Source organism: Varroa jacobsoni, unplaced genomic scaffold (genome assembly GCF_002532875.2).
Source record: "Varroa jacobsoni isolate VJ856 unplaced genomic scaffold, vjacob_1.0 scaffold_368, whole genome shotgun sequence".
NCBI lineage: Eukaryota > Metazoa > Arthropoda > Arachnida > Mesostigmata > Varroidae > Varroa > Varroa jacobsoni.
The window spans coordinates 236715-262242 of record NW_019213270.1 but is presented as its reverse complement, the minus strand read 5'-3'; the positions used below and the strand labels follow the sequence as shown (position 1 = coordinate 262242).

The 25528-nt window shown below is 39.1% G+C and overlaps 2 protein-coding genes and 1 non-coding gene across 3 annotated transcripts; 1 reads left to right on the top strand and 2 right to left on the bottom strand.

The window, feature by feature from the left end:
* Positions 1-1069: 1069 nt before the first annotated feature.
* LOC111259797 (uncharacterized) lies at positions 1070-1841 on the bottom strand. Its single transcript, XM_022832040.2, has 2 exons — positions 1746-1841; positions 1070-1441 (listed from the first exon to the last, which is right to left on the bottom strand). Exons 1-2 carry the CDS (start codon positions 1752-1754, stop codon positions 1142-1144), a joined length of 309 nt encoding a protein of 102 aa, XP_022687775.1. The 5' UTR covers positions 1755-1841; the 3' UTR covers positions 1070-1141.
* Positions 1351-6413, top strand: LOC111259796 (uncharacterized). The gene is made up of 3 exons (XR_002679855.2): positions 1351-1482; positions 5424-5555; positions 5743-6413. It is a non-coding gene; the product is annotated as an uncharacterized LOC111259796 (transcript).
* Positions 6414-8740: 2327 nt separating this feature from the next.
* LOC111259792 (retinol dehydrogenase 11) lies at positions 8741-23241 on the bottom strand. Its single transcript, XM_022832021.2, has 7 exons — positions 22827-23241; positions 19500-19875; positions 12378-12617; positions 11121-11213; positions 10453-10634; positions 9926-10042; positions 8741-9722 (listed from the first exon to the last, which is right to left on the bottom strand). Exons 2-7 carry the CDS (start codon positions 19747-19749, stop codon positions 9519-9521), a joined length of 1086 nt encoding a protein of 361 aa, XP_022687756.1. The 5' UTR covers positions 19750-19875; positions 22827-23241; the 3' UTR covers positions 8741-9518.
* Positions 23242-25528: the final 2287 nt, after the last annotated feature.

The following is a 25528-nucleotide window of genomic DNA, read 5'->3' as shown; positions in this document are numbered from 1 at the left end:
TTGAAACAAAAAAATGAACTAATATATGAAAAATGGGTAAAAATTAACATTTTGTTCATTTTGATGTTTTCAGAAATGCCGTTGCGATATTTTGACCCTAATCCACCGGGTCTGGCATGATACAAAGTGATGATTTCGATCAATCCGATCAAATACCCAAAAATTTTGATGCTGAAATTTTGTTGAAGACATTGACCGTCTTTAGGTCACTTTAGGTTTCAACATGCAATACGTAATGGGTATGCAAGCGATAACAAAACAATAATAAACAATTATAGTCTTTTTTGCCGTTAAATGTACTCCCAAATACTATATCTAAGCTTCGTTGGGACTTTGTTAGTGTGAAATGGGTTTAGAGGTTAGAAATGGAAACTTATGGAACTAAAAAACTTCTTTTGACGTTTGGTGACTACCAGACGCTGGAATTTCGACAAATAGTTACCTAATCCTATTTTTAAGAATCGCTCTGTTTAATAATCATGGAGCGTTAAATAGGCTCACATAGCTGTACAAATGGGTTTTCTACACCAGAATACAGCTTTTTTTTATGCTCAAGGGTTAAGTACAGTCAAATAGATTTTTTTTATTCTTTATGTCTGTTGTCAATGGTTTGTGCAGTTTATAAAACGTTATATGTAGATGCACTAATTTCCTTGATCCCTTCGGTGTATTTATACACGAAAGATATAATCAAGCTAAAAAACGGTGACAACAACAAGAGTAAAAGCGGACCATGCATTTGTTGCATTTTGTTGCATAAAACAGTTGAAGATAAGTCTTGGGAATAAATATAAGATAATGATTTACGTATAACAAATAGAACCTAAAGTATTAAAAAAATATAGAGCATTTTTACATTAATTTTATTTTCATCGCGACTGCTTTTCCGTCATTGTTTCTAAATATGCAAATCAACAGCCCTTGCCTATTTCAGGTAAGTGTTAACTTTTTTTTATTGACTTGATTTGTGTAAAAATAAACATGATAGAATTGTACTGATGAAATCCATTTCGGCAGAGATTTATAATATTAAAGCATGAAAAAAACTTCACAATAAATGGGACATGCGTTCGTTTTCAATTAATAAAACGTGATCGTTATTTATTTCAGATCTTTGGCGATATATAATCATTGGAGACTGTTACCATTTGTGGCCGAGTCCAATGCCGAGGCCTATAGGAGCAGCGGCAACACCGACGCTAGCGAGCCCAACGGGAGCGATGGTCTTGGCAACCAGAGGAGTGTAGGCATCAGCGCGGGTAGTCACAGCCGAAGTGGCAATGACGGGAGAAGCAATGGCAGGGGCAGTGACAACAGGTGAAGCGGCAACGATTCCACCGTGGGCAAGACCAAGTCCGATTCCACCATAACCGAGTCCGAGGCTACCGTGGCCAATGACACCGGCTTGAGTTGAGGCGACGATGGCGGCGAGGACGAAAAGCTGAACAAGACATTGGCGACGGGAAAAATTCGAATTTTTCTGTGAGCGAAAACTTACAGAATTGTTTTTGAGATGATACATAAGAGAGGTGATCATTTGGATTGAGGGAAAAAAAATCAGAGAACTTTGTGAGTCAGATACTCTAAACATACGCTTGAGAAAAATACCCACTTTAAAGGCTCATTATTAAACTATAGCAATATATGTGACTCGAAGTTATCTTCATGGGTAAGTTAGACAAATCGATCGGGTCTATCTTTGAAGCGGTCTAATGTTATTAGTAGAGCACTCGAGGGTAACCTACAGCAATCATTTTGCTGGTTTGTTAGTTATCTGTTTCCAGTTCGCTAAAATCAGGGAATGGCCATGTTTTTATACTAACGATAACTGTCCTGTTGAAACGTCGCCAAACCTGGGAAGCGCAAGAGGCAAGTTCTGGTATTATTAGCCAGAAGTTCGTCCGTCTCCGTCTTTCCTGACTAATCTAAACTGACGTCCATGTAACGAGATAGAACTGAAAAACGACGGGCGCGTACACTGCATGAATGCCGGACGTCACAGCTAGCGTACTAGCTAGTTTGATCCATAGTGACATATTGCCTTATTAAATACTGGCCGAATAGAATCAGGACAAAAATTTCAGAAACAAAACGAAAAGTAGTGAATATATCAAAAAAACTGGCAGCCCTTAGTCCGCCTATTTAGTTTTCGTAAAAACACACTGCATTTTCCAGAAGAAAATGGACATTCACTTATTACAACGGGCATATAAACATTTTTATGGCCGTCTTGCTACGTTCGGTACTGACGGTTATTCCTGGCTATATAGCTATTATGTGCCAGTTGGAAAAAGCATGAGTAGTAATCATAGTTCTTGTGATTCATAGCTGGACACGTGTTTGCACGGGGCATTTGCAGACTTTAGTCTGTATATCACAGACGATTATTCAATTATCTTGCCATTAGCAAGCCTTGCATGGTATCGCCAGTAAAAGGCAAAGGAACAATTTGAAGTTGCGGGTAGTGTTCATGTCGCTTATTACGGACAATGTACTTTAGTACAATATACTAGGTGCTCTAGATGTATTTCGCGCCGGTCATTGAAAAAATTACTCCTGCGACTATTTGCTACAAATGGTCTGGGGCTTAACCGCAAAGGGAGGAAATCATCTATTAAGAGGGTTAAAGAGTTAATAACATACCTTCTTAAAGTTTGTTTTCTTAGATCTGCCTCTATTGGACTTACCTGCTAAATGAATTTTTATTGAACTATATACACGTTTCGACCTATATGGTAAAAGGACTGATACCTTTTTTGTCTAAATTATACCCTCCATTCTATCAAGTCATGCCCGGTTTTTAATCCATAAACGAATAATGGCTGACAAAGGATATCAATTAATCAGTCACGTATACAGAACGGCTCATAAATAATTGTGTTGTGTATATGTACATTTTTTTGAGTAAAAGGTGTTTTTTATTTGCTAAGGTTTTCCTACTAAAAAAAATGTATATTGTGGGCCCTTTGCATTGTATTATAGATGCGGGAAACGTTACTAGCTTTTATATTTTGTTGTTATATTCTGCTCGAAAAGTGTAGCCACATAAAATGTATACTTGGAACTTTTTACAGGGTCTTGAGTATATCCTTTATGCTTTACTGCATAACAGGAACTTTTCGGGCGTGCTTTTGGCCGTGAGAACTAAAGGCCGTGATAAATCCATATCGTACCGTTTTCTTCTTCTTCTGTCTTTTCTTTTGTCACTAATAGTTGATAACGGTGTGACAGCATTTCTGGCTAAATATTTCAAAAGCGTTGTGGTTTTGGATATCAGCCAGTGATTCCAGTTACAATTCCGTTGATTGTTAAGGCGGAGATTTCGTCTTTCAAACATAATATTTTATCCGGTTCTTGAAAGTTCTTGTAATAGTACCAATGCTGTCTGCTTGTGCATTTTTAGGCCCATTAGAGTTCACAAAGAAGGTTCTTCTCATAAGCCACCATTACTACCACGTTTAACCTATTTGCAATAATTATGTTATGTAAAATTTTATGTTCTTTATTCGTTATGATTTAATAAATATGCCGAGGTAGTACATACAATACCTTACATTGATCGTGCGTTAGACAAATATATAGTTTGCCTGCGTTGAGCAAGCGAGTGTTTTAGGAAAATTATGTCTTCTAAATTTAAGCCTAGTGCGCCTGCAGATAGAACGGGTACGACTGTACGTACATAATTCAACATCAGCCTATAATCAATCATTCATTAAAATCTGAGGTAGTACAATGGATCGTGGTTTTGTTTTGGTAAAGGGCAAGCCATTGAAGATTAATGCAGTACAAAACGATAAACAGACGTGCCATATAAACAGGTTAATGGCTGGGTAACGTATTTATATGGCGGGCTTCGTACTACTGTTTACAGCTCGGAAGACCAACTATAGACGGTTATCTGCGTCTCGTTAAGCAATGCTTCAAACTTTGTGTCACTACTTGCTCGAATAGTTCTACTCCCCCAGATAACAACGAAGTGTATGTATTTGTTACTAGGTGGCTATTGTATCAAAATTTTTTTTCAACTATGGATATCCAACGACGCAGCTAAATGTATAGTTGCTTGGTAAACGAATATGACTACCGGAACAGTCGAAGCAGCAGAGAAAAAACCTAAGGGAAAACGAATTGACAAGTGGGCAAGACAAGCGAAAAAAGAGATTACTAAGATACGCTCCAGACATTGTTCGACCCAAATTAAAGATAAATCACCCGCAGGTTTGACTGAGCAGGCAATGTGGGTTTTTACAAGCATGTCACAGATAACGGACAGCCTATTTCTTTGCGGTCTCCGTGGTCTAAGCGTGGATAACTTGAAAAGAAATGGAATCACCTTAGTTATCAATGTGACACATGACTTAATTAATGAAATTGTGCCGGGCGTTAAATACAAACGTTATGAGGTTGCCGATGAGCCAAACCAAGATATTAAGCAGTACTTCCATCCGGCAGCAGATTCCATCAACGAGGAAATTCGGACTGGAGGAAAGGTTGCGGTGCATTGCTTGGCCGGTGTTTCGCGCAGTTGTTCAATAGTGTTAGCTTACCTGGTTAAATATCACGGCATGACGCTTCACGACGCGTTTATGTTTGTTCGCAAACGTCGTTCCGTTGTACGGCCAAATTACGGATTTTTTCAGCAACTGATCGCCTTTGAAAAAGAGGTCCACTCGTCACGTGAACCGTCGGTTAAAATGATCAAGTTAGGCGACGCCCCAGGGGATCTCATTCCAGACATTTATGAAGAAGAATGCAAAGGCTTTCTCTGGTTACGCTCAGTTAAGGACAGATTGAAAGACGACAAGAAATAAGAAGGCCGGTACAGCATAGCTCTAATCGGGTTAAAAACAGCGGTCCTTGTACTCTCAACATAAGCATACTTCTCAGCCTCTCATAAGTTAATATGGACCGATAGGTCATAACCACACATTTCGAGATACAACTGCCGTGATATTTGCAGCGTCTACGAATCGACCATTCTACCGATGTACTGCGTGGGGTGAAGTACTTTAATTCTCGCCTTGCCTGAAAACTCCTTCAAATTATAGAAGCCACCATACATCGTTGCCTTTTACAGAATCAAGGCGAAATCTGCGCAATAAGCATCTGATGGTTACATCGATAGCTATTTAAACAAATACGGATTTTCCTTAAGTACTTTATCAGCATTATTAGCTCCTACCCGTTCCAATGAGCTCATTTGTACGTTCAATGGTATACACACCTTTAGAGAAATGAACACTGAGTTAAAAAAACGACCACATTCTCATAATATTTGCAGCACTTCTATGTTAAATATATAGTAAATATTCTGTAAACTTATTGTTGATATGAGCTTGTTACAATTTAGGTATTGTAAACCATCGTAACGTTGAACGATATAAGAGTCTCTGATGTCACCCAATTTTTTGTGAACTTCCTAGGCTTTAGTTGAAGGCCTATGCCTCGTCAGCAGCCAGCATTCTACGACGCGTATTATATCAGCGGTGCTTCGTTTACAGAAAAAAAAAGCTTCAACGACTGTGTTGGTGTGGAAAGAAATCAATTTATCAGACGTAAGTATTATGTGCTATTTTCCTTTTTTTAATGGATACACGTAACGAAAAGCGAGAAAGTCTGTTCAGGTTTCTGGGGTTCGTAATTGACGGTCATGAGTGGTAAATACATGGCACAAGATTACACGTGATTAATTCTATAAAGATAGATAAGATAGTCCGTAATGGTTTTGCTTCTAAATTCCAGCACACAACGATGATTTTTCAAGTGAAGCCTTCCAGTAAGAGTAGAAGATACTCTTTACTGGGACATCAGCCAGAAAAAGTCGTGAGTCGAGGAAGCTTCATGGTCAGAAATTGCCGCCGCAATATGAATGAACACCTGATTCAAAAAAAGAGCCTTATCTAATTTGTATTCTTTGGTGTTGAGTCGAGAGTCACATTGTTGCAAATGGCAGAGAAGGTTGTTGCAGCTCTAAACGACTTGAAAATTGTAAAAATCGAATAGGTGTACATGTTTTGCTTACTTATTCACTGTATTTTTCGATATCGTTCGTAAAATACTCTGAATTATAAACCCCCAACAGCGCCACGAGCTGTATAGTTTCTTGAAAGCGTGGTTCTGTTATTTTCTTAAAGGTTAATATATGTTAGCAGAGTTTATAGTTTTTTGGCTTGCAGGAACACTTTCTGCATTGCACAAAAACCATTCCAAGACAATTTGCTTTTCTCACATTTATCAGCTTACATCCAACTCATTCTGATAAGCCTGTGTAATTTGGCTCGAAGCGGTAAACCGGGATTGATTTGCTTAGGGTCTAATAAGGATTGCGCTGAAAACGATGTATCTAACTTAGAACTCTCGATGCGTATATTTCTTTAGCATGTAAAAGCAATAAACATGATCGTTTTCTGTTTGCAGACTGTCTCCTCTACTTAAGGTTGCTACGTCGCCCTTTCCATCCTGGAATTAGAAGTTATTCGTAATTCTCCTAACGATTGTTTGTCAACCATAAAGAATTGGTGAATTTAGTGGTACTTATCACGAACATGTGGAACGTTCTATCTAATCTCATCAGTTCATGCATGGCCATACTCTGTATAGACAAAATGACTGATGTTTCAATACCAGAGTTTGGGGTTCATACCTCCAACGAAAAATAAAGACGAACATTTCAAAGCAAAGAAACCGTGAACAAGGAAGAACAGTGCATGCATTACGCTCATGAGAGTGGTGTTTGTGGAAGTTCCCGTCAAACAGATTAATAAGCCCGTTTACCGAAGTAGATTTTCGTTAGACGGTCTCACAACAACGGCCGAACAAACAATGAACCGGATAAATAGTTAAATAGCCGTTTCCACACACTGCTCTCCATACACAATTTCGTCCGACTTTATATATACCTTTTATATAGGCCATTATAAATTATCTAAGAATTTTCGAGGAGTCACAACCCCAATGTCACGAAAGTAACTTCATTTGTAATTTTCAATCTAAGACGGTCGTTCTTAATAGCAAGAACTGAATCAATCGTTACGCCAACTAGAAGATATGGGAGCGTATCTTATTGCGGCCAATCGGTATTTACATGCTTCTGGAATGATTCAACAAGAACAAACTTGTGGATTACAGTCGTTTCTTGCATATCATGCATGGTGGCTTCGGTGTCGGATTGGTTCCTCGGCTATAGTCACCAAACGCTATTTCGAGCCGCCATGGTTGTGTATATCGCTACAGTCCTCGCCATCAAAATGCTCCACACTGTTGCTGTGCTTACGGCCCTTGTTTCGAAAGTCGCTGTGGCAGTTACCTGCTGGACTGACTGTGGATTAATGCCTGAATATGGACCTGGTTAGGACCACTTTGGTTACGGCGAATTATAGCAGAACGACAGGAGAGAGCTGTGCCTCATATTTCTGCAATATCCCTCTAATCAAAATAATTAGTTAATTCATTACGATCGGAAGAATCGAAACTTCGAGCAGTGCAATTGGAGGCAGCATTTCACAATAAGTATATATATATATATATATATATGTATATATATATATATAATATTTATACAACATAGAATATTACTCACAGTTTCTGCCGGTGAATCTTGAATACTGATCTGAGCTTCTTATACGAAATTTAAGTCGATTAGGATATTTAGAAAGGGAGATATTTTCTCGGATTTCAGAAAGTACCCCACGATATGGGACTGTAGGAATTCGTTGCATCAGGGATTTATTGTGGATACATACTGAATCTGTCGTTTTATTTATTAGATGGTTCGATATCTGTCCTGGTAACAAGAAATCATTTTACTACACCGATAATTTTTGAAATATGAAAATCGTACTCGGCCGAGCCATAGGACAGAACGGAAGAGCTTAATTTGAGTGACCTCGATACAGTGGAAAAGCTCGTTCTTCTTAAAGATCCAAATCTGTTTTTTTGGGGAGGGGAGGGGTCAGGTTACGCTAACAGAATCACAAAAAGCAAACAGTGAAGAAAGGAAAATACTGTTGTTTTGTTCGTGCCTTCGATACCATTAACATGGGCTATGGGAACCATCAATAGGTCGAGTGCGAGTTTCCAAATTCAATCGCTAGCGGACGCTTAGAGAACTTTATATCTGTATTGGTGCCATTAGTTCATTCACTGGCTTATATATGATTGCTTCCAATGGTTAAATGCTATGTAAATTATCGTTCAAAACAAGAGTTATTTCGTATATTTACGTCTAAAATAGGCATATATAATTTTTTTAAATGTAAATTTAAAATTTTTATATACGATGAGAAGGGATTCTGTCGACTCGCGGCTATTTTGAAAACATAAGTGAGTATCGCATAACGCGTCGTATGCGTCTCTTCATTTATAAAAGTTGTTACCTGTCAGACTCAACAGACCGGATAAGCAATGACCGACCAAAAAGATAACATGAAATACAGCACTTTACGTTCGGTACTCCATAATGCACGCCTGCTTTTCGCAGGTTTCGGCAGGTCACTGAAATGGGCTAATTTGCGTAATGGGCCACCCGCCTACGCGACTTTCGCCTTTCGATTCTTAAGATTTATATTCTTTGTAACAACACCTGCTTTTCGATTTAATGGCGAAAAATTTATTGGTACAAATACGAAGCTAACCATCGTATCATTAATTTAACGTTTGTCCACCGTAAATCTCGTCTTGCCGCCTAGACTTGTTAAGAAGATATCCAAATATTCCGCTCATGTATAACACGACACATAAGTTTTCTTTTCTTTTAATATAATTATTTATTTACTGCGTTTCACTTTTGACAGACATACACGCTCATATACCTTAATATCAATCCGATGCATCGATCCTTTCGCTACTACAAAATCGCACTCAAAATAAATAGTGCAAGGACACTTTCGTCGACGATTACGAGGACACACAGTTGGTGAATGTGCCTGATGTTTAGGATGCGCGCGTCCCCTTATGCTGTGCCTACGCTAATAGCACCTAGATTACCATTATTAGTCGGCAAAAAATAAGTTCTGAATGTATTTTGAACGGATTGTTTTGCTCGAAAGCGGCGACCAACCAGTTGCAACTGTCATGATCATCGTTCCGGTATGATGAATGTATACGGGCATATAAATTAGTATACATATGGGCTCATCATCTATAGATATTAAGTAGATACGGTGCCTAAGGTTGAACTATTAAGTTAGAACCTTACATAATTATTCTCTTCGCCGAGCTCAAAGCTAGCAAATTGCCTATTAAGAAATGCCGAAGAGTTTCTTTTATACTAAACATTTTGGACTCTTATTGTATGCCCTATAGCCACCCCAAGATCTACGTGACCGTAACATTAAAAGGCTACTTAAGTCTATTATACACAGATTCAACCATCGTTACTAGTAATTTCAAGCAAGTTTCGCCATTCAGGAGCACTCTATGTTCTACTTGCCCTCACAAAAGAATAAGGTAGCTGTCTGCATTGTTTTAATCCTTCAAAAATTGCTTTTATGCATGTGAAACCGTCACCTGTGAATTAATTAATAGCTAAGCACTCCAGAGGGTGCGGCCTGATTGAGCCCGGTCATTTTCTCCGAGACTTTCCAGAGTTTGGCAGCTTTTGTCGTCCGTGTAGCCCAAAAAGGCGCCATCGCCAGTTTACAATCGGAAAAATAGCGTCCGCTCACTTTGATGTCTTCCGATGTAGCCAAATAGACGCTCGTCATGGCACCGGCTTCTGGTGACTATTCGTAAAATAAATCACAGTTAGGTATATGTGTACAAGTGAATTGAACAGGAAGTAATTTGATTCAGATTCTCTAGCCTTATTTTTCGTCCAAACCAATACATTTGGGTAAAGGTCGCAAATTTGTACACTGAGTTATAACGTACTGAAAGACGCGTGACGCGTACAAATGAGTCAGTAAATGGAATAGATAACATTTACCTTCCCGTATATTTTCAGCATTTTGGTGAAAAACCAGGCTTGAATGCTGGCGTTGTTAAGTCCGAAATTGGAGCTGACAAAGCCGGGATGACCGCAGTTAACAATTACGCCCGACCCCTGATATTTCACAAATATTTAACTGATGCTTAGCGCCTTATTTGTTTTTAATAGATATACTCATATGTATCTAATCATTTAGTTAGATACTTTTATGACAATTCATTGTTTTGTTCACAATAAGTTTGTTGTACGACTCTGTGAACTGCTCAGGAAAAAACATAAAAATAAACGTATAAGATTATTTTCAAAAGAAGCGCAGTACCTACCAAATAAAGTAATGTATGCCTACTTATCATCGAAACAAATTTATTTTGAACTCGAGTAGATTTTTGCTTTGTACCTGCCCAGAATTCGCTACTTAGTGTGTAAGCACAACCTTTTGCTCTGCCACTTAAAAATATCTATACGGCAATAACATAAAAATAGATTCAGATTTATATTCCTATTTCCTACAATGTTATATTTACCTCAAGTCGCCTAGCGAGCTCAACTGTAAAGAGCATGTTGAGAACTTTCGTAGAGCAGTAATTGAATATTGGGAAATGGTAACGCTTGAAGTCAAGCGGTCGATCGGGGTTCATGTTGCCAAACCAGTGACCACAAGAACCAACAACGACAACGCGACTGGGTGCGCTTTTCTTTAGCAGGTCTGAAACAGAGATATCATGCAATTTGAACTATTACGTAAGAACGTTACGTTCAAATTACGTACACTATTAACATGGGGCAAACCCAGATGAAGTGTACTTTTCAATGTATTCTGTAGGAATACGTCTACAAATCTCCTGAGTTTTCTCGACCTGTCATCGGAAGCGGCATTGTTTATAGGACAATCAAAATGGCTTCAGATCTAAATGGTTTCGCATCTTACGAAAAATTCTCAAACAAGGAATTTCTTGCGTTGATTATAAGGTTTATAAAGACGGCCTACGTATTTCGGTAGCGTTATAAAGCATCTATAATGTTATCTTCTACGAAAAAGAATATAACAGAAAGTATCTGTAAATGTTCTTTATAGGAGGATAGCATTTAAATTATTGTTGTATACGATTATCAGAGAAGCAACTACAAACGAGCTAACGAAATACTAGCAGTGTTAATTGAGATTCAAGGATAAAGTAAAGCACGTACGTACCGAGCAATAAGTTCGTAAGAAGAAAGTGACCCAAATGATTGGACTGAATTGATACTTCGTAGCCGTCTTCCGTCGTCTCGTGTCGCGACGGGGCTGTTTAAGGGGCAAAAACAAAGGATACAGTTCTTCTTATGGGGGAACGTGTTAAGCAATCGGTTAAGATTTCACTAACATTTCTATTTTAATCACAACGATAATCAATACGAAAAGCCTATCATTCAACCGCTACCTTCTCAAAGGAATTATATATGTATATATAGAGACGACACTGATATGCAGCGTTAAGATAATATACATCTAGTCTTAAACTTTCAAAAGGATAACAGATTCTTAACGAATTTTATCAATTGGTTCAACGATTTGGTCCGATTAGACACGCTGGCCGCATGAATATTACAAAATGTATAGACGCAGTTATGGCTCGTGATACCGCTGAACATGACATAATGGAATATGCGGGTGTCAGAAACAGGCGTATCAATGTCCATCATCTTTTGTTTTTCACACGCTAAAAACGCGCCATTTCCTTTAGTGTTTTTACGCAGAACACTCTTTGAAACGTTTTGATGAATATGTAAATCTTCCTCAATATGTGGTTACGAGTCGAGGCGCGCAAGCCTAGAACTAATTTTAAAAATCCTAGGTTGGCCATTACCAGCATCGTCAAATCTCGTTGTGGTTGAGCTTTTTCCATATGACCTGAATTCAGGTAAGTGGTGTTTAACGCTATCACCAAGTTAGATAGCATGAAGGCAGTTACGTGACGGTTTCCGAGGCGCTTCTATTCTGATTGTCGCAGTCGATACGTTTCAGTATGGTCTATGAAATACACTCCTGTTATAGTTACTATAAAGGCCCATTGTGTTTATCAACATATTAGCATGCTTAATAGAAGTTTATAAATGCAGGCTTTTTTGCAACCTAGCCTTATAACTTCGACCGATGGAATCTGCTTTCCTATTTCAATACATACAGAACAGTACTTTTTTTCAACGGTGTAGTTCTTCTTAACATGTTCACAATATATATAATAAGTCATCAGTAAATACATACCTGTTGATTGTAAAATTTTCAAGTTTCAATAAAACCAAGTTAGCAGTGTTGGTATAACGTACCAAACCGTCCATGAGTGTCTTCCATAATAAGCTGGTGTAAGCATTAACTATTAATTAGATGCTATCTTTAGTTTTATAGAAGTGCGTAGTACTTCATCTGCACAAGATAGTGGAAAAGTATATATATATATATAGAACTCACTAAGTAGTCCAGCGTTATTGATGAGAATATCAAGACGTTGTTCTGTAGAAGTGATATCCTTGGCAAACTCTCGGACGCTTCGAAATGAGGCTAGGTCAAGTGGCTTGCAAACCACTTTTTGGTTACCTGTCGCTGCCATAATGTCCTTCCGTGCTGCCTCGGCCTTTTTTAGGTTTCGGCAGGCTAAGATCACCTTTCCTCCACAGGCCGCTAGAGCGTGTGCAGTTGTCTTCCCCAATCCTGAAGCCCAAATACAAAACACCCACGACAATAAACTCGACTTCTGCTTTTTCTGGCTAGAAAAGTGCGAAGGATTCCAATACCATTATTGGGAAATATTAATTTATTAGTTTATATCTTTTAGAGGCTTCTTAATGAACATATGCATTACCTACTAGGTTACTTTGTCTTCTGATTCTTCCTCACCCGTATATCGTGCGTTTTATGATGACCTTTGCTACATTTGTCAGACTTTTTACTTTTGCTACAGGCTTTTCTATATTCTGGGCGGAACAACAACTTTAGTTCGCAAAATATTGAAACCGGTTTTTTTTTCCTAAGAGCGGGGATAGTTTACTTACTTTTTATCTATCAAATGCAAAACACTGATACGCATCTAAATGGTATGAATAATGATTATTGCTATTATTATTATCGAGAAAGAGCCTATAATCCCGCATATCTCAACCTTCAGCATTTGCTTCGATTTCTAAAAAATCGAGTCTAGTCCAATAAGCCATCGCGCCGTGGATACTTCGTTTATAATATACCATATTAAAAGAGCAATATACTATGCGTTACGTAGCACTATTGCAAGCATTATAAGAAGAGACGTAAACCTCTTCTTCGGAGTCCTCAAATTCGAGATGTATGATGAAGTCTAGATAAAGCAGTAAGTAGCTGTTTCTAATGTTTTTCATTGAGAACAATTACGTAAGGAGAACTCTGCATAGAGATGTGGCGACGAAGATGTGGTAAACAATATACAACCGCTAACAAATAAATCAAGTTTACCTAATTTAATGGTAGGTTACTTTTATACGTTCCAATTTGTTAACGGTTCTGCTTTGAGTGAGACCATGTATCTACTTGACTGGAAAAATGTCTTTTCAAAACATTAACTTTCAGTTTTTTCCGAACATCTATCTGACCTATTACGATAATTCATTACAAAAATTTATTCGAAAATGAAAAGAAAAAAAAGTTTTACTTTGCACCGAGATTGTATGTTAGCATGATATTTAATGTCACAATAAACCTGTCGAGTGACTGAAACTCAAAAAAAATTATTTCAAGTCCCTGCGTCAACAGCTGTGAACCGATGTTATAAATGATTGTCACTAAAACCTGGCGAAAAGCCTAACGTTTGTTCTAGAAACCTAGCTAACAAACGGTTCATTAATGACACATGATGCGACACACATAAAATACTAATCTATATATATACATAGATTTCATGTCCTTTTAGTGCGGTCCGGGTCGTACTGTGTACGACCACAGCCGTTCAGCAATATACTACCAACCGACACACACACTCGTGAAGAGCAAAGAACTCCCAGATCTTCCCATGCGAAAAGTGACAGAAAATTAAGCTCACCCTGAAGCCGGCTTTATCTGCGGGGCAAACTTCGTTGACAGTAGCATACTAACAAGATACTGCGATTCAAAAAAAAAAGGATCTAAACATATTATCTTTTGCTAACTCGAAGAAGGTTGTAGGGCTGCCTTGTGCCATGCGCAGATGTGTCTCTGCCTATGTATCTGCGTGCGAATAAATCGCTTAAGAACTTCAATATTAAAAAAAATGCCCACCTGTCTCAATTTCCATTGTTTCGAGATACAAATCAATTCACACATATTGCTTGAACACACCTTGTGTAAGATGTGACATTTAGCTTTGACGATGCCATTTGGAAATGAAGAGAAGCTGCCGATGAACAAACGAAAAGAAGAGCATCAATGTCTGCGATGTTATGAAATAAAAGAACTTACAACTGACATTACCTAAACTATACTAACAAAGTCAACTATTTTGTATGTTAACACACACATACATGCACGTTCAGATGTTGGATGTGGTACCATACCGCTTGTAGCAATCGTAAAAATTGGGTCGGCATTGCTACAGCAGTGATGCTAAAATATTTATGGCAAATCAGAGCAACTCGCAGACATGGAATAGTATATGAAAAGAAACTATCGATTAATAAATGCAGCGTCTGGACCTTCTAAAATGAAATTGTGAAGGAGCTATTCCGATGATTGTCGGAAGGCCAACGTACAATAATTGACTGTGATAAGTTAGATTTCCACCATGTATTTATTCTCATTAGCACTAGCTCCTTTTAGGGACTAAACAGGCCCTTAAGTAAACAGTACTAAAATATACTCATACCATATTCAGTTTGCAAATCTAAATCGGCTCTTATTTTCGAAACGATCTATAATTCTCGTCAATCATATGTCTATGTTGTTTTGCGTAGCGGGTACGCTTTGTTTCTAGTTTTCCCATGACTTAACATGGGGTTGGTTTATATGTACTTGCTTATTAGCTGTCTCGGGTCACATCGTTTCCTCATAGACTTGGCATCTTACGTCTTTAAAGAAGCTTTAAATTGCACTTCAGCTGCTCAAGAACGGAGCACCTTAGAAGTTTGAACTTTTCACTGATTGTACGATCGTTCTTTCAGACTATTTCAACGGATGCATCCATTGGTGTTCCCATGATGGGTCCATGTCTTCGATGCTTCTATGCTATAGGTGCTTGTTGATGTAAGGCTTGCGTGCTAAATTTCTGTAAGTAGTGAATAAACTATTATGTTCCTTGGAGATAGGTACCCTTTGATGTCTCGATATCAGCTATAGGACAAGCATCTGGTCTTCAAATGAAAGCTGAAAAGCTCTCGCTGCAGACGTTCTGTGTAACTCATTAGATCTACGCGTCGTTATGGCTATGCGGCTGTGGACGCTACCGGCATGTGGTTGGAGTAAAAAAGGTGACTCTATGCACCCAGTTTAAATCGGCAATTGCCCTCACAGAAGATCGAGATTGACTTTTATATGAACAGAGAGAAATTGCCAGCATATAGATACTGAGAAAGGTGCGTTCAGGTTTCATCTTCTCTAGTTGCCCTGTTTGGGAGCACATGAAACGCACGGGTCCTGTTCCATCAATGCTAGTTCCAAAGCAGTATGCTTCATTTACGTTTATCATACGATCCAGTTTGTTCCTGGGTTCATTTACGAGTAATTACTATAGGCATGCAGTAGTAGTCGAACTGCAGGCAACAAATGCGAACTTGTCACCGATATAATGGATAGCAACTATTTTAGATTTAACGGAATTAGCGTTGCAAATTAATCTATTCTGTACACATCGGGACCTTTACCTCTAACAGACTTGGCCAATGGAACCCGTGGTTAATTCTATTCCTCGGTAACATACAAAAAAAAAAAGGTATATTATTCGATAATTTTTACGAGTAATCTTCTATCATTTTTGCCGTTTTAGATACATCATATTCATCGGGTCGCAAATGATGAGTGAAAAACGTTGGTAAGCATAAAAACATTGATATATCTTGTCAAAAGCATAACAAACGTTATTTCGTCTCCCGATTTCAAATAGGTAACTAGTTATTGGTTTGCTGGAAAACTAGTACTAGTAATGCAGGAAGAAGGCAAACTGAATTCTAGCAGACGTTAAGGATGTTATTACAGTCGGAACGATTGACACCATTTTGTTTTTCACACTTCTGTCCTCCTCAGCTCCACCGACGCCATTGGCGACTGATGATGTTATTCTATCAAAAAATGACATTGGCAGCACTACCTAAGCAGGATACCAAAGAACTACATGTACACTATACTGTTTCGTATCAATCCTATTTTTTGTTTTGCTTTTATGCGTGGAAAATTAATGGTATATTTACTAAGGATAGATAAATATGAATTAGCTTTCGTTTGATATAACAAAGCACGGATGTATTTTGAATGAGTGTACCGTGTCTGTATTGATGAGTCATATAGGCTGCTAAGAAATGCAAGGTACTCTTCAACCGTCGTTCGTCAGCCAGCTGAATCACAGCCATAGCTCCGTTTCGTTAGCCGTCGACTTAGCGTTACTAGGAATCATCATTTTGGCCTTTTTGTCCAGAACGATGAAATAAAGGGGTTGTCCATTAACTGCGATAGTCCACACAGCATGCAGGATCTTCTATGATTTCCTGTGGCTAGCTATTTGTTGGGTGACATTCGCGTCTCAAAACGTATGTAGTAGAAATTACTTCACCGATATTACTTACCGAATCGAAACGCGTAGATACGTACAGACTGAGTGTTAGTCGGCTTTGTCATTCTGCATTTAAACCAATCTTTGGTGGAACACAGGAACACAAGAATATTCCAATATTTAACTTAGATTTGTGATAACGTTTTTCTGGGTTGTACAAAACGGACTAAACAATTTGTTTATGATCCAAACGAGTTTATAGTCAGTTGCAAGTGTCAAGACTTGCCCCACTTAATGAGAAATATAATTTGCTGAATCAACGTATGGCTTTCTGTTGATAGACTTCCCTCACTAATCTGTTTTATATACTAGAAGGCAGGTAGGTTTATTTTCTTCCCCAAGATAAGGTTTAGCATTAATTTTCATATAGGAAAATAAGTGAAGTTCAAAGTCAGATCGTACAGAGAGTACAGTTAGATCATAGATTAAAATGACATTAAGAATACTATCTTAGTAGGCTTTCAGAAAGATATTTGACAATTGAAAATAGTCGTTTGTATGAAGGAGAACCTTTAGAGGACGAATATGTTTGTTCCCTACACAAATCTCCTTCGAACAAAAGGTGCCATTGATTATTGTCAGTTGATTCACTCTTTGGAAAGGGTGTCCCACGCGGTCTCGAGTCCTGATGCCAAGATATTTGGCGTAATTACGTTACGGTGATGCTTCATGTACGCAAATGCGCGTTTTAAGGGAAATGGCTGTGCTATTATTTTCAATGTAAGCGATCGACTAAAACTAATGATATTGTAGTTTTATAGATAATTTAGAAAATCCGGTAGCAAATTATACGAGCGCGCTTTTGGCTCTCATAGGATTTTCGACAAAAATGCCATGGCACTGGAATATCTTGTGCAGTGCTTTGAAACTTTTTACAATGAAATTTGCTGGATAGACGACAACGGCATAACTAGAGTTAGAGATATTGGGATAAATACAAGAAGACCGTTCACGAAATCTATCACGTAGCTCGTTTCGATTCATCCGTGACTTGGTATTAGACGTATGTATGTCAACGTAAAATGTCTTATATACAATACCGGTTCTGTCCTTTTTGTGAGGAAAGATCTCAGCGTGATAAACACGTTTTTGTATGCCTAAAACGAATCATGCCATTGCATTAACAAGACAATCAATTTACAAATGCTCAGGTGTTTACTTAATTGAGTAGGTTATTTTCTCTCATCTCTTTAGGTATCCTAGGCAAGGATAATCATTTCATGTGCTTATCTAAGATATCTGCTCACTTCCCTAGAAGTTTCTTTTTGAAAGTTTTGATGTCCTCATTATACTTATTTCACATGGTTTGTATAAATATAATGGATTTTTAACGTTGTACAGATATAAATAATCGCATATGTTCTGTGTATACACATTCGGTTATACGTCGAAAGGAATCGTTGCTTGAGTTAGGCACCTAGACTCACTTCATTTTAGTCCTTGTAGGTAAGGTATCGAAGCTTCAGAGAGCGCGCCATTGCGCCTCGTTTGTAACATGCTTTTTTTCAAAGATAGCGTTTACGATGTCTAAAGTTACGAATTCTGGTGCGTCAATTCGTACCTAACAACCTGACAGTTTAATCACGAAATCATTTTAATTTGCTTAGATCTATCGCAGTTTGACGTGATGCCCTTGGTAAAACGGTCTTGTGTTTTTCGGCACAGTCCTAAGGCTTGCGTGAGAATGCTATCACACGTACTCATCCGTGATTTGCGCCTTTTAATGACGCTATACAATCAACGAGAAAAAGTCAGATACTGAGTAAATGAAACGGCGCGTAAACATATGTCTTGCACATGTTTGAAACACTTTTAGCCGTCAAGATGTCCATCGGCATTGTTTGACGGCAAGACTCAAGTCAGGCCTTCCATGATGAAACCAAGTTAAGAAAAAATGGCCTTTAAATAGGTTCAAAAAGCGCACTTGTAATAACTTTGCTTTCCAATCTTTAGCTTAGGGTCCAGTATACTGGCTCAGTAGCACCAATAAGTCAATATATGACATTGGAGAGAGTTGTTAATATAGCAAATAACCGGTTGAAGCCTGGGTCTGCATCCAGGTATTGTCTTTTGTTTTTTCTTATAGTGAAAGGAGGTGGGCTTTTACCGGCCATCAGAGAGAAGATATTGCCTATGAGCGTACTAAAATATGGCCTCATAAACAAATATAATAATTTAAGCATTTTCCCGTATTGGTACTTTTATGAAGGGTTCGTTTGTATGGATTTTCGCGCAGAGACGATGCAGCGTTCGATTATGTGCAAGTGAACATAGCCACACCGTTGTTAACTATTAGCGTGCTGTATATGAGTATGGAATACTATAATGTAAAACCCGAATTCATGTTGATGTTTGCCATGTGACTAAGATATAGAAAACAGTCGAAGGTTCACATAAAGGTCTCCGCTTTACCTTACATTGAAGTGTTTATTGTGAACAGTTATCAATATATATATATATATATATATATAATGTGTGGTGTCTGAACCCCTACCAAACAATTTTTTATCTCGAAGGATTACTGACTTACCCTAAAATAATTCGCTAAATAGTAGAATCATATCCTTAGGGCTTGTGACTACGTCCTCTATCACTCGAACTATCTCGCTGGACCTGTCACGGTAAGAAACAATGCATCGCACCTCGCCATTGTACCACACCGCGAAAGTAATATGAATTTTCTAATGAGGTTGAAATTTCTAATGAAGTCGACTTGCCTCATAGACTCCAAAACAGAAGGGTCTTTATGAAATCCAGTAGCATTTTTTTATCTGTGCGGCAACGGTACAGTGACGTCGAACTAGAATAGTTTGGCCTTTTAGCCTACTAACCTGTGTTCGAGCCGGTTACTATGGCAACCGTGCCCGTGAGATCTTTTTGACAAACGTATCGTCCTTCGGTGACATTGGCATAGATCTTGCACAGAACAGCTACCACGAATACAACGACAATGAATCCGCCGCTAAAGCCTACGAACGTTGAAACAGCATCAACAGCGGAGTGATCTTGTGTCGCGGATATTGCTTTTGGAGTCGGTAGGATTGGGGAATTAAATGCATCAGGGGATGCGATCCCTGACATTGTGAAGCGCAATTTTTCTCCCTCAAACAATGAAAATCTGTTTAAACGCGTTGAAACACCTTCCGAACAAAAGTGACAGGAGCAGTCTAGAGATAAGGACTGTCTCTCGAGTGTAGGCAAGGCCACCTGGAATCAACAAGTAAAAGCGCGCCACTCATGAGTAGGTAGTTGACTGAACAATTTGCCGCCGAAATAAGGAAAAGTTTCAAATTAACGTAATATCTAGCCGCTGTTTCTGGGAGTTCACTCTAAAATTGCAGTAAACGCATTGTTTTACGTGAGACGTTAGACACTATAACATGATGACCTAAGCAAAAAGATGTTTTCAGACGTGACCCCCTCTAAAAGGGAGGCTGTTTGAGAAATGTTGGTGCCAGCAACAATGAACAATGGTTACGGCGAGCCCGTAATTAGTGTCGCTTGAATAAAGCTCCTGCTGCACGTTATCTGCAAACGTTTCAGCTGACTCTAGGAGAACTTTTGTATCTATGAATATCCACAGAAAATTATCCTAAAGTTCTCTCATTCATAATATGAAGCTTCCAGGATTTGTCATGGCCCAAGGTAACTGCCATGGGAGTCGCTCATTTCCTACAATTGGCATGAAACAAATATAATTGCGTTCCTATGAGAAACCGATGATTTAAAATAGTACGACCAATAGATATAGATCGAAACCGATGAAAGTAAGTAAAAATAGCGGGCGCAGGGTTTATTAGACACAGTCTAAGACGATTATAGAAGCGACTCTGAACAAGGTATATAATAACAGAAGCGTTTACATAAGGACAAACCATAATTCGGTTTCATTTTCCCTATAGCACCTGTAATGCTAATGTAAAACGCCATTTGTCTCGACCAGGAAAGTGATCTGTATTCGAGTCGAGGAAAAATATTAATTAAGTTCTCTTCAGACTGAAAATTGTGGAAGAGGAGAATAACGTAGATTTGCACCTGCGTTCTTATTATTATTTGGCCTTTGTTTTTCGGGCGGCAGAGAGGGAACACGGGACAGGTGCTCCCTACAAACGTATTTGTTCACTAATATTTATTCCAGCTTGTTTCTACTGACGCCGGCAGCTTGACAAGTTTAGTCAGCTGCTAGCGTTAGAGCTTGGCAGGATTTTTGGGCAGAAATGATATAATACGGACCATCCCAATTCATTTTCGTGTACTGAAACCACCATACGCAACCGCTAGGTCCGTACCAATATCTGCGTTGCTATATATAGGCAGTTCTAGAATGTTAAATATATCTAGCTTACTCTAAACCGAACAGGTTGGCGCAAGCTCAGTGATGTGTTTAGGCACAGCGCCTATTATTGAATAATGCTAAGAGGACAATGTGTCCTGGAATTAAAGCAGGCCAGAACCGTTTGCCACTGCTGCTGCTTGTAACGTCTAGAAATTTAGCCGTCAAATCGATTTGTTCTATGTTGTTCCTGATCAACGCACGTAGATTCAAATGTCTAATTAAGAGGGACTGACCGACGCAGACTTTCGCAAATCAGAAAATCTCATAGAACCCTTTCATAATAGAACATGTCACAACTTACGTTACCATATACGAATAATGAAAACTGTAAACTCACGCAAAGACCTTTAAAAACGTTAGATCTTGTTAGGCTCAGTTACGTTATCTATTTTTTTTTAATATCCCAAAGGTACTTTCGAATTAAATTGCACGAATATAAAATAGCCATGGCTTTCCAAAATAGCGTATATATAAATATATATATATAGGCGACCTAATGCCAAGGCAAAATCTGGGCGAAGAATGCTGCTTCTGGTTGGTTTAATAGAACCAGATATAATACGGTATAAATCGTTTTTATTAGAAGGGGAGCTTAACAGCGGAATATAATCGTCATACTCGCGAGACCCTCAGACCCTAAGCTAGCTAAAGGCGCAACAAACAATGTCAGGGTTGGCCGTTTCCGGGAGCTCTATGAAACCCCACATCCAAGGCTATTGGATTATTATAAAAGATGTTTATATACATAACTAATTATATGTATAATTTTAATATATATGTAAAAAAATAAAATGAAAAATTGCTGTTCTGTGCAGTTTTTTCTCTCTTTTGACTTCAAAATCTATCCTCGATACGTTGTAAATGTTGTTAATGAAAAGGCTAAATGTGACCGTAATACGTTTGCTTGCGACAGCTATCGCGTCGATAGGTAGGTAGCCAAGCTTGATTCGTGGCCTAAGCGCCTAAAGTTCATCGAAACTTCAGAAAGCGCTGGACTATGATTCCGACCCGGCACCTCTCGTATTATCTCGTGATATCTATTTCGCAAAAAGTAAGCCGTTGTATCTGCTATCTTCTCTAACAGACAGCGTACATTTCATTTAGAAGAAATGACTACGAGCTGGATATGGGATTCGCGCGACCGGCGAGCAACGTTTATCAATGCAGCCGTTTAAGTGAATCCCAATGCATAGTATGTAAACTTCTTCAATAACATAATCGTAGAAAATTCTCACTAAAGTTCGTCTGAAATATATGCAGTATATACTAGAGATACAACTTGGAACACATTAACTTATTTGAATAGGGGTATCACGTGAATCGTAAATGCTTTTGGTTGACCGCTGATTTGACGTGCCACATGTGTCGTTCGTGTCAATGGCCTAACGCGCGACATTGCGGCAACGATCCTATTTTTTTTTTTGACACATGTTGAAATTGTACTACAGGCTATAGCCTATTTGAAGATCAGGTAAATGTATATAATCAGTTTGTCAGACAAGCCACGTTCTAACTGGCTCGTGACTTTTTCCTATGTGAAATCTTACTTCGATCGATCTACGTAATCGGTGGCTGACTATCAAGATTTTTTTGTTTGTTCTATTAATTTGGTTATTAATCCGATCTAGGCCAACTATTACAGGTCCTTTTTCGGCCAGATTACTGCTGTTCGCGGAAATTGGTACAGCTGATTTAATGTTGTCAATCTAGTCATAATGGAAAAGTACCAGCTGCAAGCTCCTTAATAATAACAACAATAACTTACTTTACCATATACGCCTTCCGCCTACGCCTTCCGCCGGAAATTGACATTCCTACTTACGTGGATGGTCCGCGTTACTCCCTGGTGTACAACTGCCCCCTTTTGATTCCGTGCCGTGGTCGTTTGAGCGGTATCAACATACAGGAAACGTTCAACTAATACTGACGTAGCGCGCTGTCGATCGTTCCAGGGGCTTAATTCACCAGCTCACAATCAATCGCAGTGTTCGATTGCCACGGTCGCTTCGCGAAGCGACAGTTCTGCCTCAGCGAACGTATTTTACCTCTTGTCGCTGTCTCGACTGCCGTATATCGCTGGGTGTTCTGTCCGCGATGCCGATGAACGAACGTTACTGCAGTGCGCAGCTGGGCGAACAAACACACGCCGGTTGACCAAATAAAACACTGTTGATTTAAAAGAGGAATTCCGCGCGGCCTGGTCGTCTGAATGATTTGTTGCGGCTCATCAACGTAGAAAGGTGGAAGACGCGTGGCAGTGGCAACGGCGAGTGAGTGAGCATCCTTGCGAGCGAGATCTTGCTGGGCGAGTGCAGACGTTGGTGCTCCTAGCGCGGATAAGAATCGACGGGGTGAGATATTTGTTTAGCTGGGAGGAAGAATTGCCACCCCAGCAGCTCGCGAAGGACATCTGGAGACGGATCGGGGAAGGTGTCCGCTGTGGACGATCCGGGTGCAGGTATTGCAATCCAAACCGACGCCGACGACAACAGAAATCTCCAGGCGGGCTGTGACTGCCGCACTAACATATATACAATATCGTATAAATGAAAGAAAATAGTATAGGCACGTAAACGTAGTCTGATTCTATCTAGAATTACCACATTAGAGTCATTGTGGTAGGCATACGCATACGAGTAATTAGTCACAAGAAAGTTGTGCTATCTACTGGTTTCTACTTAATTATAACAACAGAAATTTCGCAAGGACGTTTTTGGATTTTAATGTAAAAAAGGGGTGCGTTGCGCTCTCATTTTAAAGGTGCAGGGCAGATGTGACTATTTCGCGATTCCGAAACAGCCAAGATTACCGTCGCCATGGCGAATTAAATCTGTGAATAATTAAATAAATATTGCTAATACTGTTCTGGCAAATTAATTGCCGTCTGGAGACAGAGACTGAGTAAACGTTGGGTGTTGATAAAGTTTCCACAATGGCAGATTTAACTTAGCATTGAACCTTTCTATATTCTAGTGCCAAAGCACGCCCGCAGCAAGAGGCTGTGCCGCAGTGGCCTGAATCATTTACGGTCAGTAGGTGTGCGATAATCGTTCGCGCCGTCCATTGCGAGGCCGTACACGGAAAAAAAAACAGGGATACATTAAATCGGCGAAAATAAGATGGCACATCTGTTCCACCGCATCGTACTGCGTGAACATAAGGCGCTTGAAGAAAGCCATGTGTTTGTTATATTGTTTTATTTTGGAAAATTGGGTTTAACCCGAGGAGCAGAAGGTGTCAATGGTCAAGTCAGCTCTGAGCGCGATTAAACTGTTTATCTGTCGATCGAGAGAGAATTCCGGTCGTTCAAGTGACGTTCGACGGGCCGATTTTTCTTTATTTATGGGAACGCGATACGAACGTGAACTAAGTCTCAGTATTGCCCTCAGCGAGAACATCGCGTATTTATTTTCATACGCGTAGGTTACCATGGTTAGTCGCTACCGGTAGCGGAGAGGCCGAATTATAATAGACATAAAGTGGTTTTTGAAACAATCAGTTAAAATGGGGACGTTTTCTTATCTAAAGAATATCTCTAACTAGTTTCTGAAGCTCATGTTTAATCATTACGTCACTTTCGTTCAATTTAGGGCCTGAATCGCTTACAGACCCATTTGAGACGTTTCTAAGGGGCGTAAGTGAGCTAGTAGACGTTGCGATGGACCCTTGGTCAATCAGGCCCCGTTCATTAAACTTGGACTATACAGACAATGATCATAATATCGAATAGGCTATCCTATACAAACCTGCTTAGCCGAACCGGTGCACCATACAACTCGCCTTTATCTATTCACAGTAGCAGCTCGTAAAAGACGCAGATGAATCCCTTCCGTGATGTATTAGCCGTTTCAATAACAGGAAGACGACAGCGTGACGTGTCATTTACTGGACATCAAACGCAGAACATGAACCTTCGTATACTCGGTATAATTTGCGTTTCATTTAGATATCAGTAATAGATAGTTTCTTGTTCGAGAAGAATCGCAAATGGCTCACTTCTTTTTTTTTCCTTAAGAGGATTAAAGGACAAACGACGGCGATCAAATATCTTGGCTTCATTGTAACCAGCGAGTATCTGTCTGACTTTTAGGATATATGATGCGCGTTTGCTACGTGTGCTCACATGAAGGATCTACCTTAATGACCTAATCGAGACGTATGAATTATGAGGTATGCACATGTGTTAAAGGGGTTCACATAAAAATCAGGAGTTCATACTGTCTGCTTTTTATCTGTGCTGCACGGAAAACTTGAGTTTCTAATCCTTTTACAGCCTCGTGCTTAATGGCGACGCCATATAACATCGGTTTAGGTAAGCGTAACGTTTGTTCCGCGTCGAGAAATCGGAAAACAATCTGTAAACACAACAACTTTGGATGGGAACGGGCAGTTCGTGTAAAATTATTCGTTTTCTTAATTTCGGATCAGCTGCAGCAACTTTTTTGTACTACTTGTCATGAAGCCACCGTTACGAACTGGGTTTTCCGCTTCAAGTTATCTTAGTAATTCTCATTGAACATTATA

What these genes read in the sequence shown, in the direction of transcription:
- LOC111259792 (XM_022832021.2), bottom strand. Translation starts at nt 19,749, where the DNA reads ATGTCAGGGATCGCATCCCCTGATGCATTTAATTCCCCAATCCTACCG. An exon ending in TCTTACGAACTTATTGCTCG is followed by an intron (nt 10,635 to 11,120) that starts GTACGTACGTGC and finishes TCTCTGTTTCAG; the next exon opens with ACCTGCTAAAGAAAAGCGCA. An exon ending in TGCTGAAAATATACGGGAAG is followed by an intron (nt 9,723 to 9,925) that starts GTAAATGTTATC and finishes TTTTACGAATAG; the next exon opens with TCACCAGAAGCCGGTGCCAT.